The sequence below is a fragment of the Polypterus senegalus genome, chromosome 9, assembly GCF_016835505.1.
Source record: "Polypterus senegalus isolate Bchr_013 chromosome 9, ASM1683550v1, whole genome shotgun sequence".
NCBI classification, from domain to species: Eukaryota; Metazoa; Chordata; class Cladistia; order Polypteriformes; family Polypteridae; genus Polypterus; species Polypterus senegalus.
Window position 1 is genome coordinate 112,847,260 of NC_053162.1, and position 17,146 is coordinate 112,864,405.

The 17,146-nt window shown below is 37.6% G+C and overlaps 1 protein-coding gene across 1 annotated transcript in view; it reads left to right on the forward strand.

Moving 5' to 3' along the window:
* The window catches only part of LOC120534890 (putative ATP-dependent RNA helicase TDRD12), a 441,334-nt gene that overhangs the window by 196,773 nt on the left and 227,415 nt on the right, over nt 1-17,146 (forward strand). The window contains exon 10 of the mRNA XM_039762402.1: nt 13,012-13,184. Within this exon, the coding sequence (XP_039618336.1) occupies nt 13,012-13,184 (173 nt within the window). The remainder of the gene's footprint in view (nt 1-13,011; nt 13,185-17,146) is intronic.

Sequence of the window (17,146 nt, forward strand, 5' to 3'; positions counted from 1 at the left end):
CCAGTCCATCCTAAGACTTCAGCAGTATGCTGAATGCCCCTGTTGATGTCCACATGTCTCACAGTTTGCCCCTTTTTCTAGACTAACATGATGGCTCTGTCATGAGTCTGACCAATTTCAGTCAGCATCCTCTGTAGGTACTAAAGAGTTTAGAATCTCCTTTTCATCTTTAGAGTCTTCATTATCTGATAGTGTTTGATAAATCTCTTTCTTCATCTTTGTCATTCAACTCCTTTCTGTCCTATGGTAACTCGAGGTCCCTTCCATTTTACACAATCAACTCTTTGGATCACACTTTATCTCCTGTTTCAAATTTTTTATTTGCAGTATTCATCTGTTTCTGGTGTACTCTCCATATCCTTTCTTAACATTTTTCTTCAGGGAATGCTCTTCTTGAAGCATGCATTGCTTGAAGAAGTTTACCCACTGACACAGTCCTAATGGTGCCTTCTAGGGCACATGGTCTATCCATGAGGACAGAAAGAAGATTTGGATTGTGACCAAACCTGATAACTGATAAGGGTTGTACCCATTAATATTGTGTTTTTTATTCTTTGTCATTAACCTTTGGCCTCAGTCACATATAGTATTCTTTCTTACTTTCTGTGTAATTTCTTTGAATATCTCATTTTGTCTCTTAAGTAGTCCATGACTCTATAGAGACTTTATGCAGTTGTGGTTATTGTTTCAATGTTAAAGTTATCAGCTGTATCTCCGATTACATTTTTATTGAATTCCCCACCATTGTTACTAAATAGTTTCGGAGGTTCTCCATGTGCACATAATCTAAGAATGTATTAATTGTTTCTCAATTTCTGAAGGTTTCTTTGTCTTTATAATACTTCTTACCTTGAAATGTGCGAATGTGTCAATGATTTGAAGATACCATACTCCTTGTTCAAGTTCATGCAAGTCAATAGCCACAGTTTCATTATATTCGTAAGCTAACAGAAAACCAACAGCTAGTCTGGATGTGTTTTTAATGTATTCCAGTGATGTCTCACAATTCTTAACGATTTGCTTAATTAAGGAAGCTCACTCTCCATGCTTGTTTCCAGACCTATCAAGCAGTTTCTTTTATCTGCCCACTGAAGCATATCTAAAATGTAGGTGAAGATTCAACAAGCCCTTTTCCTTCACTTCTGTATTCATGTTTTCTGAGACTTAGAATCTCACTTTCACAGTGTTCTTTATTTTTCTTTATGTAAGATGTTCACACAGTAATAACTAGAGATGGTCAGTTCAATAGTCATTGGCTGATTAAACATTACTGCTTTGTTTTCAATGTCCAAAGGTGTCCCTGCCCTTTTTAAGGATGTTTTACTTATCAAAAATGGGATGTCAATTGGAACCACATCTGTTTCAATACTAAATTAAGTCTGTGCAATCTTTGCAGGGATTCCCTCTTGTTTGGTGGAATGTGTGCCCTGATTGCAAAGTTCCAGTGGGCCATTAGTGTACCGCTATTGCCCAAAACAGCAGTCTGCCAGCAGACACTGCCTGTGGTCCGCTGGAATTTGGAACATCAGCTTTTGGGCAGCCTTATGGTGGCCTACTAGTGTCCGCAGCAAGCGGTGAACAGTTGGTCTTTGGAAGGCAGCAGAGCATTTGCTGACAGAAATCTCCCTTCAGCACTTTATATTGCTATTTATTTGATCTTATATTTGTGACTGTTATTGGCAGTTCATTAATTACTTACCATTCATGTTGGCAGGATTTTAATTGAACTACAACACACTTGGTTAAATTTCTTGATATTTTTATTAGTGTCAATGAACAAATATTATACTGTACAATATACAAATGTAGCTTTCAATGCAATACAAATAGGCCTATAATATACAAAAGGCATAATGCAGTCCAAAGATGTAGCATAAAAATACAAAATAGCATATTGAACTAAGAATATCATGACAAAATAAGACCTATCTACAGTATAATAGATATTTAACACCACATGAGAAAAAAATATCATATAGTAATAAAATATATGTGCATACCTATACATTACATATGTGCAATATATCCATAAGAATAGTAGTAGTAGTAATAATAAATTGCACAGGTTTATGCTTATTTTTATATATTCCAAATGTCTCCTTTCATGTTGAAAACTGTCTGTACAAGAATAGCAAAACCAAAAAGATAATTTGGTATAAAAAAGACTAAGAAGGACTAAATGAAGCAAAATGTTCTAGTTGTACCATCATCGTCTGCAAATTTGGCCACCATCGTTGTCGGAGGCACCTTTCAGAAATCTCAGTAAACTCCTGATGCAGGTCCTCTTCATTAGCTTCCTTTGTGAAGAGATTTCTCCTGATTGTATCTGCTATCACAGATTTTTTGTTACCTTCCATTATCTGCCCCAGGACATTAGTGAGTACCATTGAAATAATAAAGACACACTGTGGTGTTATGGGTCCACAGCTCGTTGAGCAAAGGCCATTCATTTTAAATAAATAATCGACGCACTCGTGGCTTAGCGAGGGGACGTTGGGCCATAGCGAGCCGTGGGGCGATCCGTAGGGTGTGGGCGTTTCTCACTGAGTGCACAGGTGAGGAACTGCCCACATTCGTGATTGTCCCGTGGCTAATGCTGCAGCTGCTGTGGCCCTCGTCATTTAAAAAGAAGCGCGAGTCGGTTGTGGGGGGAGAAAAAAAGAGAGGATGAAAAAAGAACAAGATCAGGAAAATATGGAGGAATGAGAAAAAGAACGAGATAAAGAAGAGAGGACGGAGGTTACAGGGAGCGAGGAAGCAGGTGGTGCGTGCGTGTGTTGAGCACGCGATCGAGGGCAGCTGTAAGGAAGCTGGGTGTTAGGCCAACACCCAGACGTTTGAGTTGATGTTGCTCCCGCTGAGCGACCATGTAGCAGGAGTGACCTGGTGAAAGCGACGAGCCGCAGAAGGCCGCGGAAAGGCAGCGGAAGTCGGGAGGCTTGGTGGTGGAGTCCCCAATGTGTGCGTCCTGGTCATTGGTGGACATCAAGTCTTGGGGATTGGGATGAGAGCCAAACCGAAGCCAGGGATCGGGAGGTCTCCAGTCTCTCGAAAGTGTAAGAGGAGGGCAGCTGCAGAGAGCATCTTGCCTGCTGCTAAACCCTAACAGGATAAGCAGGTGAGACGCTAACAGAAACGTTACACCGGATTTGTTGTTTTAAAGACTGCTTCCATGAGAAGATTTTACCTCTCGTTTTAAAGTATTGTTTTTTCTATTGTTTTAACCTCCACGTTTTCATTTAATGGATTATTTAATGAAGAACTTTTGAACTGCACTATTTATTGGAACACTATTTTGTTTTTGATTGTTTCTTTTTAATAAAAGCACTGTTTCACTTTTAACCATTCCCTTGCTCAGATGCTCAATTATTGCCTCCATTGACTAGCTCACTCGGTTTCATTATCGACGGTGTTGGGTTCAAGGGTTCCCAAAATCAGATGGGAGTGTGGAGCCAGAACCCACATCGTCACACACACTTATAATATGCATTGACTCTAGCATCTGTAAGGATTAATGCTAGTTAGTGGCTGTCAAAATGTACGAAAAAAATAGACATATTGTGTTTTATGCTTTTCAGGTTGAGGTTCTCAGAAGAGATCTTCTCTTAAACACCTGTCCAGTTACACAATTGCACAAGAACATTTGTCATTAGGGAGTGAATCATTCACCTGACAGATTCTTTGACCACCCTGTGTCCTATAATAAACAGATATTGCCCATGTTGGTAAACTTCTGACATTAGCATGCATGTCTTAGATGCCTTAGAACAGCTGTTCATATACTGAAGACTATATAGTAGAATCTCTGTGAACTTGTAAAATTACCAATTCTCTCAAAGCTCCTGGTCATTAAAGAGCATAAAATTCATATTCTTTAGAGACTTTCTTACAATAAGGGGAGGAGACAAAGGAAGCTCTACATCCATATATACATTATTTGTACTTTGCAAAGAATTTACTATGTTCTCTTTTGGATGATAGCGTGCTTGGTGAGCTCCTTCTTCATCTTTCACATCACCGTCATGATTGTTCTGAAGTAATCTGTAATGTAAAAAGGATGCATCAAAATTATTTAAGTACAAGTAGATTACTACTCCATCTATTATGTGTTATGTTTACACAGTAGTCACTGCCAAGACCTACTGCGACTTTTCAATGACACATTACATAACTTAGCAAACTTGGATTAACAATTATAGTAAGGTGAAAGAAAAATTGCCAAATGCATACATCAGTGTATTTTGATATTGATGAGACCCTTATTTTATCTTTTCTTGTAGAATAGCTGCATGCATCACAAGCCTGGTGTTAATAGTAGCGCTCATGGTTCTTGCCCAGAATGAGAAATTTTCAAAACAATGTTAGCTATGGTTTTATGATGCAGGTCTTCATTATGCAATACATAATATAAATAATTTTCAAAATTAATTTGTCATAGCAAATCAAAGTGTCATAATTTCCATTGGTGCTTACATGAATCAGTGTAGAAGTATCTTCCAGGTAAATGGCTTTTCTTGGTGATGGGGTCCATAATGCAAGACTTAAACCTTAAAAAAAAAAATGGATACTACTATAATGCAATACAAGAAGAGGAACAGGAAATGTGTGTGCTTGAAAAAGAGATGTTTCAGGAGAATTAGTTTGTCCAGCATAATTAAATTATAGCATAAAATGTAAAAAACATACATTTCTTTAAGCAACACTTGTAGAAATGAGGAGAAATTTAACTCTCTTAATTAATTATCCATTCAGCCATTAGGCTCCTACTTTATTTAACTTAACTTTCTTTATTGTATGAGACGGTCTCTGGCCATTAGACTTATATTAAGGTAATTGAAGCACGTTTTAAGAAACAGGATAGTACAATTTATTGATTAACTCATGGACTGTGGAAATGTGATGACTGCATATATATTGAGATATAAGAAGAAATATAGACAGACAAACATGTAACATAGAAAAGGCTGACTGGTATGGCTATTTAGAGTTCTAATTTATCTTGTCACTGATACTAAGTCATTAAAGACGACGTCCAAAATTATGGAGCTGTTACAGCCGTTGCTGCTCTGGGTTCTGGTGGAGTATTCTTCTTGCGCTGGAGTACACTCTTTCTTTGGCTGTTATCCTTTATCCATGATGTTCTGTGTTCTTCACAATTAAGCTCTTTGCAGTGTCGACTTCATAGCGAAAAAAGTATTACTCTTTCTGGCACAAGTGTTTAGATGCTGAATTTCCATTTTTTAAGTAATGACTGCTTCTTAGCCTTTCAGGCTTGGTTCTGTAGTTGGCTTGGGAGAATGGATGTCAGTTTGCAGATCCACAAAGAGAAAAAACTGTCCGTTTTTAGCTCAACCAAAAATGGGGTGGCTCATCAGCTTTTTATTTTCAGTGATTGATTTTAGAGTGTGCAAGAAGTAATTTTGGAGAGTGCAAGAGCAGAGTGTCCAGAGAGATGAGTGCTGCTAGTTTTCTAACAAATGTGCAATCTCTTGGGATTGGATTAACCCCTAATACAGTAAATGCAAATAATTATGTACTCATCCAAACCTTTACTTTCAAAATTATTTTCATGCCAGTCTTGAAACAATTTTTGTTTACCACTAGTCATAGTGGTACCTTACAATTTTTACCCAAGATTGGTGTTTATGTGCTGCAATTCATACATCTTCTATTTTGGTTGGCCCACAGAAGTTTGTTTTGTTGTGTATTCATTTATTTGTCCTGTTCTTGATGCTTTTTTCTTGCATATCTAGTTTAGAATAAAATAAGTACATACATATTCATACCAGCTTCTCCCAGTGCTGGGTTATGGAGGTGGGAACAATGCCTTTGCTGGCAAGAGTAAGAAATTGGCAGCCCTGAGCGCAGAACTTTTCTGTTTCAGGTGGCAGTCGCTAAGTCGCAAGCACATAAGACTTATTATCAGTATAATCCACTCCACCACCACAGAAAGGATCAACAGCCTTGTGTGAGATTTTATTTCCCATTTGTATTTGTGCTTGTTCCTGACTTCCAGGAACCAAATTGTGGTCCATTATTAGTGATTCAGGTAATTCATTCCTTGCTAAAATAGTTCTTGGCACAGAAACATTTCTCTCAGAAGTAGCTATTTTCATTGCCTGTCTCTCAAAATTAAGCAAAGATTGCTTGCAAAGCCAGGAGGACATCCTTACCACCAGCCTGGAGAAGTTCAACCCAGATACCACACATCCCTGCAGCCTTAACTACCCTCAGCTGGTACACTACCTGTGCAGTTTCAGTGAGATTGGGTAGTTCACAGATAATTAGAATATCAGCCTCAAGAACTATGGACCCAGAGATATCCAACGTCCTAGCTGGAGGATCAGCTTTAAACAGCAGCTCAAAGTAGCCAACCTAGTGGGCCATAACTGCAGTGTCATCCGTAAGCACCGTTCCATCAGCTGCCCTGACTGCGACCCTCTGAGGAACAGTTTCAGATGTGCGTAATGCTTTGATTCCTCTCTAAGCAGGATGTGGGATGCTACACCATAGATGGTGTTTCACTTGCTCTCAGATTCCATCCTTCTCAGTTCTAGGTACAGACCGGAGCTGTCATCAAGCCTTGTGCTGCGACTCCTGTTGATGGTAACCAGGGTGCCTTGCAAGATGAAACATCTTCTTCTGGGAACATTGGTAATATCAACACAACTCTCAGAAACCTTTAGGGTCTTGTCACTAAAGGTCTCCCACATTACATTAGGATCGGCTATCGCACCGAAGTCTGTAAGTTCCTCACACAAACTGCTTGCAGACTCATTAGAAACAGTCTGATTGTCAAGTCTGGCCAGATCCAGCCTCATTTTCCTAATAAGTGGTAGCCTACTGGACCTCAGCTTGATCTTCAGAGTAGCAACAACTAGTCTGTTGTCAGAATTCAGAAAATCAGCACTTCTGTAGACCCTGCAGTTTTCTAAGATCCACCAGCTTCTGCCCATGAGGATGTGATCGATCTCTGTCACCACACCGCCAGTTTTGGAGTACCAAGTCCAACGATGCGGCTCAGGGCACTGAAACCAGGATCCAGCGATACGCAGCCTGTGGCCTTTTGCAAAGTCAAGGAACATGGAGCCACTGTCACCAGATCCATGGTGACTGACACAATCCTCATAAACAGACCTGTCAGTGCCACTGGTCACATTGAAGTCACCCATGACAAGAGCAGTGTCACCTCGTGGGCACCCATCAACCACACAGCAAAATCTGTGAATAAAATGTCTCCCTCACCTAGAGATCACACACTGCAGTCGGAGCATACACTGAAACAACAGACAAGACAGAGTGCCTTAATCCGAGTCTCATAATACGCTCATTGAAAAGAGAGATCTGACATCAACAGAAGGAGCTGATCTGCAGCAACAGCTACTCCTTGAGTATGACAACCATCAGAACAACCAGACCAATAAAAGGTTTACCCACCTGCAGAGATCTGGCCAGTCCCACATCTGCACACCTCAGAGAATGCCACCACTGAAATGCGGAGTCCTCCAGCAGCAGAGGGAGGTGATCATCTTGCCTGAGTGATGAGATGTTCCACGTACTTACTCGGATGGGCCGCCTCAAATTAGTATCCGAGTGATGCCATACAGTGAGTTCTGATCCCCAATAGGCCTGACCCCATTGGCTGTCCAACGGTTTTGACTTTTCCAGGGATGAGGCTCCCGAGAGCTTTCCCCTATCCCTTTCCTATCGGCAACTGCAGCAGAGCTACTCTCAGCAGAAAAGAGTCTTGTCTGTGTTCTCAGAGCTGTGTGAATTTTTTTTTTTATTATAACGGTTGCTGTAGTGCCAGTCTTGCCACCAACCCCTGTGATTTCCCTGCAAGTTGGATGACCGCTTAGAGGGCTGGATGCAGTTTAACATCATACTCAGAACATAAAGTAAGATATCTCATCTTTGAAAATTTTCACACTTGTCAAAATTTTGTCATTAGTACCATAACATGAAAAAGTTTCTGTTTTAACTATGTGTTCAACATTTCTTGTCTCGTATTTGCTGTCATCCTACATTTACATAGATCCTTGTAGACACGGAACACACACAGAATTCTTGAGTTCCAAATAACAATATATTATTTACCCTATACAACTCCAGGCACCTCACATCTAGATAAACAGACTTGAACTAGGAGAACTTTTTGACTGATTTCAGCAGTGGCAGTGTGGAGATGGGATTGTAGGCTGCTTGTGCTGATCAACACATTTGCAAAACAAAAGACGCTAATGGAATACGAAGGAATTTAAGGTGGCCCGGGATAATGAGTTTTTCCGAAAGCTTCAGGGATTCTAGTGTTAAACAGGGGCTCCTTTGTTGATGGTTCAAATCGTATCTCGTTGCCAATTTGTTGTGTTTTCTTCTATTTTTTTCCCAGTAATTAAGCACATACACTAAACAAACTGCCACCTGCTTAACGACTGTTTATTGAAAAACCACAACCACTGCTTGACATACTACATATACTGTATATTTACTGCTCTACTGAAAATACTCCTCCACTAAAGAAACTATTGTCTAAAGATTTTCTCAGACCTTTGTTGTAGAGTACAGACAGGGTTGTTAACCATCTGTAAATTTACAGATAGTTTGTAAAAAACATTCATAATTGAAGAATTTCCTATAAAGCATTTGACTCTCGGTAAAAACATTAGAATTCTCCCACCTACCAGTTCAATGCTCATCGAAAGCATGAAAACTACACATGGCATATTCAACAGCTCAACCCTTCCAGCACTACCACTCGTTGCCAATGTGCAAAAAAATCCATAGGGCACCCACTTTTTTTTTTTTAAACTTATGTACCCATTCTAAAATATTTTTGTAGAATGACCAAAAAAATCTATTCTGGTCAGTTTAAATGTAGTCAACATTAACATCCAGTCTTTTAAAGTAATTTAAATAATCTAGTAAAATTGAGCCACTTCTTTCAGCTAAAATATTATTACAAAATATTTATGGGTTCTAATGAGCTCTGATTGCCATATATTTCTAACTAGCAAAATACCCGCGCTTCGCAGCTGCGAAGTACTGCATTAAAATTTTTATTAAGAAGAAAATTTAACCTTTTTAAACTGAGGGAAAATATGGCAATAATTATTTGTTAAGGATCTCTTTGTATACCATGTTGTCAGTTCGGCCCTCCGGTTGTAACATGACCAAGCTGTGCGCTGAGCTTATTCTTGAGCATGCAACTTACAGTTGGCCATGTGAACAGTAATCTTGTCTCAAATCTCACAGCTTGGATTGCTGCTGTCATAATCGGTTTGAGTTTCATGGTTTGTTTCAATTATGACAGTATTTGCAGGATTTGTTGTATTGAAATGACATTCGGCATCTGTCAAGCGTTGTAAGCACACAACCGGTTATAGCGATAAAATCACATCCAGCTTTTGAGAGTTTAAACATTCATAAACATCAAAGTGTCCACTACTGAAATCGTCACCTGTGAATCTAAGATATTTAAGAGGCATTGGCGGTTGTCGAAAGGTGTAAAATATTTGGCCATTTTGGTACACTTGAAAGCGACAACTGAACAATTCAGCGGCAGCCATCAACTCACATGCAGAACCATAGGTGAAGGGCTTAAGCATTTCACTCTTATAGTGCTCCTGTGTAGTATAATTATCTCCTGTACCGTCATCAGTCCACACGTTGAACCTGTCCCAGTCATTCAATACATAAGACACAATGTTTCTCCAGATATCAAGAGTGAGCCTGATATGGCCGTGCAATATGTAACAAAGAGAATGGAAAAGGTAGGTGGTATCTCCGGGCATGTAAACCGCCCGGTAAGTGATAGTTTTTTGATCGATAGTGATCATCTCGATAGACATGGTAATGGGGGTTAGAATGATAAAGGAAATGGGTCCTGAGCAATGTAAAGTAAGTGTAAAATACCTATACAATAACTATAATTGTAATAAACAAACAATAAAACAGTGGAGAAGCCGTGGATTAAACAAAAAGGCAGTAGTTATCAGTAGGGAAACGTGAATCCCATGTCGAAGCAAGGAAGGGAATGTAGAGACTGGAGCGACGGACAGCCTTATATAGGCAGGCAGCCAACAACGTGGGAGGCGTTGGGATGAGGGCCCAACGCCGCCTCACACGGTGACCGAGCTGCAGGCTATGGACGTATATATGTACGTAAGTAGGATTCAGTTAGCGTTGGGAACCCATGTACCAAATTTCTTGAAGATTGGCCCATAAGTAACAAAAACTGTTGAAAAGTTCAATATGGCGGCCGACAGTGGCATCATACCACCGAAATAAGTACGTACATTGGTTTTGGTTAGTGCAGGGAAGCCACCTACCAAATTTTGAGAAGATGGGGCCATAAATAAGAAAGTTCAACATGGTGGACGTTGTTGACCGTTATGACCATTACGCCTAGAATTTCGAAATGAAACCTGCTTAACTTTTGTAAGTAAGCTGTAAGGAATGGGCCTGCCAAATTTCAGCCTTCTACCTATACGGGAAGTTGGAGAATTAGTGACGTTTGGAAAATTCAATATGGTGGCCGACAGTAGCGTCATACCACCGAAATAAGTACGTACATCGGTTTTGGTTAGCGCAGGGAAGCCGCCTACCAAATTTCGTGAAGATGGGGCCATAAATAAGAATAAGAAGTTCAACATTGCGGACGTTTTCGACCGTTATCGACTGTTATGACCGTTACGTGTAGAATTTTGGAATGAAACCTGCTTAACTTTTGTAAGTAAGCTGTAAGGAATAAGCCTGAACAAATTTCAGCTTTCTACCTACATGGGAAGTTGGAGAATTAGTGATGAGTCAGTGAGTCAGTCAGTCAGTGAGGGCTTTGCCTTTTATTATTATAGATGAAATTATGGTTTGTCTATCATTTCATTGTAAATGTGTTTAAATAAGCAAGATTCATCTGGCATGAAAAGACGAAAGTCACTGAAAAAGAGTCTGCTGTGAACAATGTGCCTACTCCCATGATAGCTGTGGGTAGGAAAAGTCCATCACTGATGTGAATGGATATGACAGTAATGACTGTTTAATAATCTGAACTATTATGAGGCAAGAACTGTTTTTCTGGGGAATAGATTGTTTTTCTGATCCCCAAAGAATGATTAAAGACACCCGTAAGTTTCAGGCTACTAAGTAAACTGCACACGCCCTATTAGCTCAATGTCTGAACGTGTCTCATAGATTGCTCCTTTAAAAATACAACGTAAACCCTTTTATCAGAGTGGTCATACTTTCATCTTTGTTCATGTCTTTTGGTGAAATTGCCATCACAATTTCTCTTACATTCCTTTTAGGCGACAAAAAAAAAATAAAGTTTAAAAATTAATGAAAATAGGTTGAAACTGGGAAATATGCATACTTTTTTCACAGCAAAAGTTTTTAAGCACACTTTTATATTATAATTTATGCAGAAACTAAACTTCTGTGAAAAGAATGCTTAATTCATTATTTTGAAAATTTTAAAGGATTGCTTGATACTTTAAATTCCAAATGATTTTGTATTGTTTTACAGTCGTTAATTTTCTGTTATATATCAGCCTTGATCAATAAAAACCTTGCAAAAGATTAATACAACTGCAGACTTTTACTTTTTATAATACAGTGTTTAATGGCCTATATATATATAATATACCGCTCAGAAAAATTAAATAAGCTTGTAATCATCAGAGCCTAAAAAGTCAATTAAGCTTCAGGGATATCAATCTTTCCAGTTAGGAAGCATAAGCGATTGCGAATCAACTTCACCTGCTTTGTTGCAAATGAAAGAGACAACAGGTGGACTGGAGAGGCAACAGCAAGACAACCCCAAATTGGAAATGGTTTTGCAGGTGGTGGCCACGTACAATTGCTCTGTCCTTATCCTCCCTGACTGATTCTTCTCTAGTTTTGCATTTTGCTAGTGACCTTGTCCACTACAGGTAGCATGAGGCGATAGCTGCAGTTGATTCTGGTTGCACAAGTAGTCCAGCTCCTCCAGGAGGACACATGCATGTATGCCATTGGACGCTGTTTGCTGTGTACTTCATGCTTAGATTAATTAACCACATACTGCTTCCAGTGTATCAAATATGTTTTGAATATATGTTTTTGTTGCTTTTTTCTTACCCTCTGCACATTACTTTACAGTTATTGAAATATTATTCTGGTGAAAGGAGCAGACAAAATGGTGTATTCATTTTCACAATAAGAATTGTGTTCTTAGTGGTATACACAAAGCTCTTTATATTTTATAACTATTCAAGTAGATCAACTAACATTTTTAGTATTTAAATCCTAGCCTTAAACAGTTCTCTGTCTTGAGCAATGGCTATAGTAGGTAAACTACTACCGTATCATATTAGGTTATGCTTTACTTGCTACTTAAATACATTTACATAAAACACATGTAAAGGTCCTGCCACAGATTTGATTTTTTATATAGTTATGAATACTAAGCAGTGTAGTAAATTCCCATAAGAGAAATTAAGCAAAAATAAAGTTGTTTTTTTTTTCATTATTTTAATTAAATTACATAGCAGTGCTTCGAAAACATTACATCTTGTTTTCACAAAAATAGATTTTGAAGTTTCATTTGTACTCACCATGAAACTTCACCAACTGTTTTGTTTTTTTCTTCCCTGTCTGTAGTCTTAGGCATTCTAAAATATATATTCTCAACATCCTAAAAAAAGAACTGCAGATCTAAATGAAATTAGCTTGTTTTAATTAATTGTTACTTTCATTACTTACTGTAGTAATAGTTTTATGATTGTAAATTTTTAGATATATTAATAATAACATTGCATTATGCTATATCATTTAAAGAAATGTGTTGCTTAAATTTTTTATTTTATAAACCATAAAAGGTATGTTTTATTGTTAGACAAATTCTTTTTAAATTAGTTTTTCCAACATGTTTCATTATTCATTTACACTCTTAATAAAAGTTTTTTTGTGTTGTGTGGTTCAGAATAGTTGAATTTATCTTTTAAACCAACATTAACACTTGTTTTTCTTTAAAAGGTATTGGTTACAAAAATTCCAGATACAAAAGTGCTCATAAATGAGCATGTTGTTCAATCAGAAATAATTGCTACTGGTTTGGGTGAAAAACATCCCCAGCATCTTAATTTGCTGATGTCCATGTTCCATGAAGTAGGATTTATAGAACATAAGGAAACCATTAACAACTTAAAGTAAGTATCACTTTTCATCATTTTTAACTATTACTACTAACTACTAGAATTACCAGAGCCTACGAGAAAACTCGTAAATCCGGCCCACCTTAAATCTGTTCACACCTCTTCATCAGCGTCGTTTGTCTGGTAAATGTGCCAATTAAGACAAGCAGCAAGCAGCCAGCTATTCCATTTCCCCCCACCATCGCAGAAAGTTCACAAAATTCTCCCAGCTCATGCCTTGCTTGATTATCTGGGAGTGAGTGAACTGCTGGAGTTTGAGTGGAAGTAATAGATCATTATTTGGAACACATGCATTTCATTATTTGATCAGACTCTAAGTAACAGCGTAAATTCACACCCAATCTAACGCTGTTCATTTTCAAATAATATTGCATTAGTGGGATGATGTTTTCTGATTAAGTTTTATACCCAATGTTTCATATATTTGTCTCTTTCTTTTTTTTCTCCATGCTTCGTTGACATCGTACACCAGAAGGCTGCACTGAATAAGCTCCAGTTTTAGTCTCTTGATCACGCTCTAACACACCCCCCCAAGCCTCTGCTGATCTGACTTTAAGTAACAGTGCCAACGTAAAATTAAACCCAATGTGACACTGTTCGTTTTCAAATAATATTGCAATAGTGCGATGATGTTTTCTGATTAATTTTATACCCAATATCCCATATATTTGTCTCTTTCTTTTTTTTCTCTGTGCTGCATTGACATCATGAACCAGAAGGCGTGAGCTTATTCAGTGCAGCAGGAACACTCAATAAAACTGAATAAAAAAAAATAAAGTGACGGTGAGATATGAAGAAGGCAGATTCACCAGCCTTTGTGTGTCAGCTTTTATCTCTCAAGATCAGAGAATGTTCGGTTCCATTGCCTCAAAACACTACTCAAATCTACAGTTATTCCCTGTTTCAAATAAAAACTAACAGCGTCGGATCCCTAGGGCAGTGTATGTATGGTGATCGTGACTGAGAGAATGAAAGTGAAAAAAAAAGGTAACTTTTACAAGTACAGTACTATAAATGTACACGGTCTGTTACAAACGCAAACCAAATGTATGTGTGTACTGTATAATATTAGCAGTAAGAGCCGCTCACTACTGCAAACAGCAAGTACAGGAGACAGTCAGGATCAAACCGGGGACTCTTGATTATTAGTCAGCAAATCTTACCGCTACACCACGGAAGCTGTTGTTTCGTCCATGAACCTTTTGTGAAAGTGTTTATTTGATCTTTGGACTTCAAGATTCACATATTCTATAGTTTATGCCTAAATTTTGTAACATTTATTACTTAAATATGAAAAAGTTTCTGTTTTAACAATGTGTTTACACAGATTACTGTAGAAACGGAACACACATGAAATGCATGTGTTCCAAATAACAATCTATTATTTCCACTATAAAACTCCAGCAGTTCACTCATTCCCAAATAATCAAACAAGGCATAAGCTAGGAGAGCTTTGTGAACTTTCTGTGACGGTGGGGGGATGGAATAGCCCGCTGCTTGTCTTAATCAGCACATTTACAGGATAAATGACACTGAAAGAGAGGTGCGAACAGATTTAAGGTGGGCCGGATTTACGAGTTTTCTCATAGGCTCTGGTAATTCTAGTGTTAAACATTAATTTCAGTTGACAGTTTTCCTTAATTTTTAACTTCAGACTATGTATTTAAAAATGGCCAGATTTCTCACTTTGATGGTTGTGACATTTTCATTCAGGATGTAGTGAGGTATATTCCACTGAATAACATTTTAGTACAAATACTTATTTATCACTTTTTTCCTAAAAGGCAGAGACTGTTATTTATTAATATTAATTATTTAATAGTAATCTCTGTGCTATTGTTACTGCTAAATTCATTCAGGAATGCACAGTTTAACTGTGTCCAGCAGGGGGCACAAGCTCCCTGGAAATGTATTCTTTTTAGAAATGCAGTTCATAGCTTGAGCCTGTCTATATACCCCTTCAGTACTCATGGTGGAAATATTAAAACCAGAGGAATATGGTACAAAAGAAAGGATATATTTAACTTGCTTTGAAAGGCAGCTTTCACTCTTAATATACAGTACAGTGTAATCTTCATGCATATAACAACTGAAAAGAAGCCATTGGAATATTGCAATAGTCATTCAGTTCTTGCGTGGGGGTCATTGATGATTGCAGTACATTCAGTAGAGTGCAGGATGCATTGTTTTTGGCATGGACTTGACGTCAAGTCTGTGCTGTTGGCTTGTAACTTCGAGGCATTATAACAAACCTTAAGCTATTTGTGATCAACGCCAAGTATGGATTACTACCAACTGAGCTATTTTCATATTCAGTGAGCTATTTGTTACCAATACCATAAATGAATAAGGTCTTGTGGAAGAAAATTATGATTTCAGACATCCCCCACTGGAATGCCCCGATTTGAGCAATAAAACACAGGCAGGAGAAAGCATTAATTGTTACTCTTTATCTAAATCTCCAAAGAGGCAAAAGCATCATATCAGTGTTTTTGCAAAGAAAAAATTGTCCTCTGTGCTGTATTTATACAATCCATAGATTAAGTTATTATTCTTTAAAGGAATTCATGGCAGATGTTGATACCTTAGATGACCAAAACTTGATTGATGGTCTTGTTTTTTTAGGATGTACGTGACTTTTTGAATGTATACATTTCATTCTTATCTTTATTTTAGGGTATGTGTGAACTTTGCCACATACATCTGGTTTTCCAATGAAAAGTAAAGAGCAATAACCTATATACTGTGTATATATATATATATGTGTGTATATATATATATATATATATATATATATATATATATATATATATATATATATATATATATATATATATATGTATGTATATATATGTATGTATATATACACACACATATATATATATATATATATATACATATACATACATATCTACATATATACACACACAGCTATTTCGTATCAGTGCAATACGCTGTTTGTTAAAACGGATGACACCCGCTCTTACGCAAGTCTGCGTGGATATTATGAACTATCGATTTGTTCAAGTTCTATTTAAATTTTAAATAGAAGGAATTTTTATTTAGTCGACAGAAATATCTTTGGTAGGAATGGTAAAACAGACAGGAATATTATTCCTGAATAAATCAACTCAAACCTTAAACAACTTATAATATTTTGCTCTCCATAAAAATATATCCTGTCTAAATTATACAAGTTAGAAATAAAGTAAACATTAAAAGAACAAACATTCAAATTTCTTTACTCTTATGTAATTTTATATTTTATAAAAATAAACTTAGATTTTAAATATCCCAAAAGATTTTGCTCTCCATAAAAATATATCCTGTCAAAATTATACAAATTCAAATATGAACATGCTGCATAACAAAACCTGGAAATATAAATAAAATGTGTTCCTTTCAGCAATAACAAATCAAATCATTCAGTTGTCTTTGCTCATATGTCATTTTAGAGCTGGACGCCTGGCATCTTTTTGGCAACAAGTTCGTTTCTGTTTGGTGTGAGGTTCTGTGTTGTGGAGATTCTCAGGATGGATTGCAGGTGCTCATCAGTGAGGCGACTCCTGTGTGCTGTTTTGTTAGTCTTTATCACTGAGAAGAGCTTCTCACACAGATATGTGCTACCAAACATGCACAAGGTTCGAGCCGCATGTAGACGGACTTTTTGTTCTTCAAAGTCACCAAAGCGCCGTGCAAACTCAGTGCGCCAGTTTATCAGCAAAGTGCGATTTGGGAACACCGTAGTGACGACTTGGTTTAACATTACTTGGTAACAGGGAAAGTGGGGCAAGTGGTTGTGTCTCCCATAAAAGCAGCTCAATTGAAATCACTTTGTGATTGTGCACGGTAAAACGTCCGCTGAAGTGTCAGATTCTTATTTAATTCTTCTGCTTTCTGTATCTTCTGCATTGCATTCAGGTCTTTCAGGTTACCCTGATGTTTTGTTTTATAGT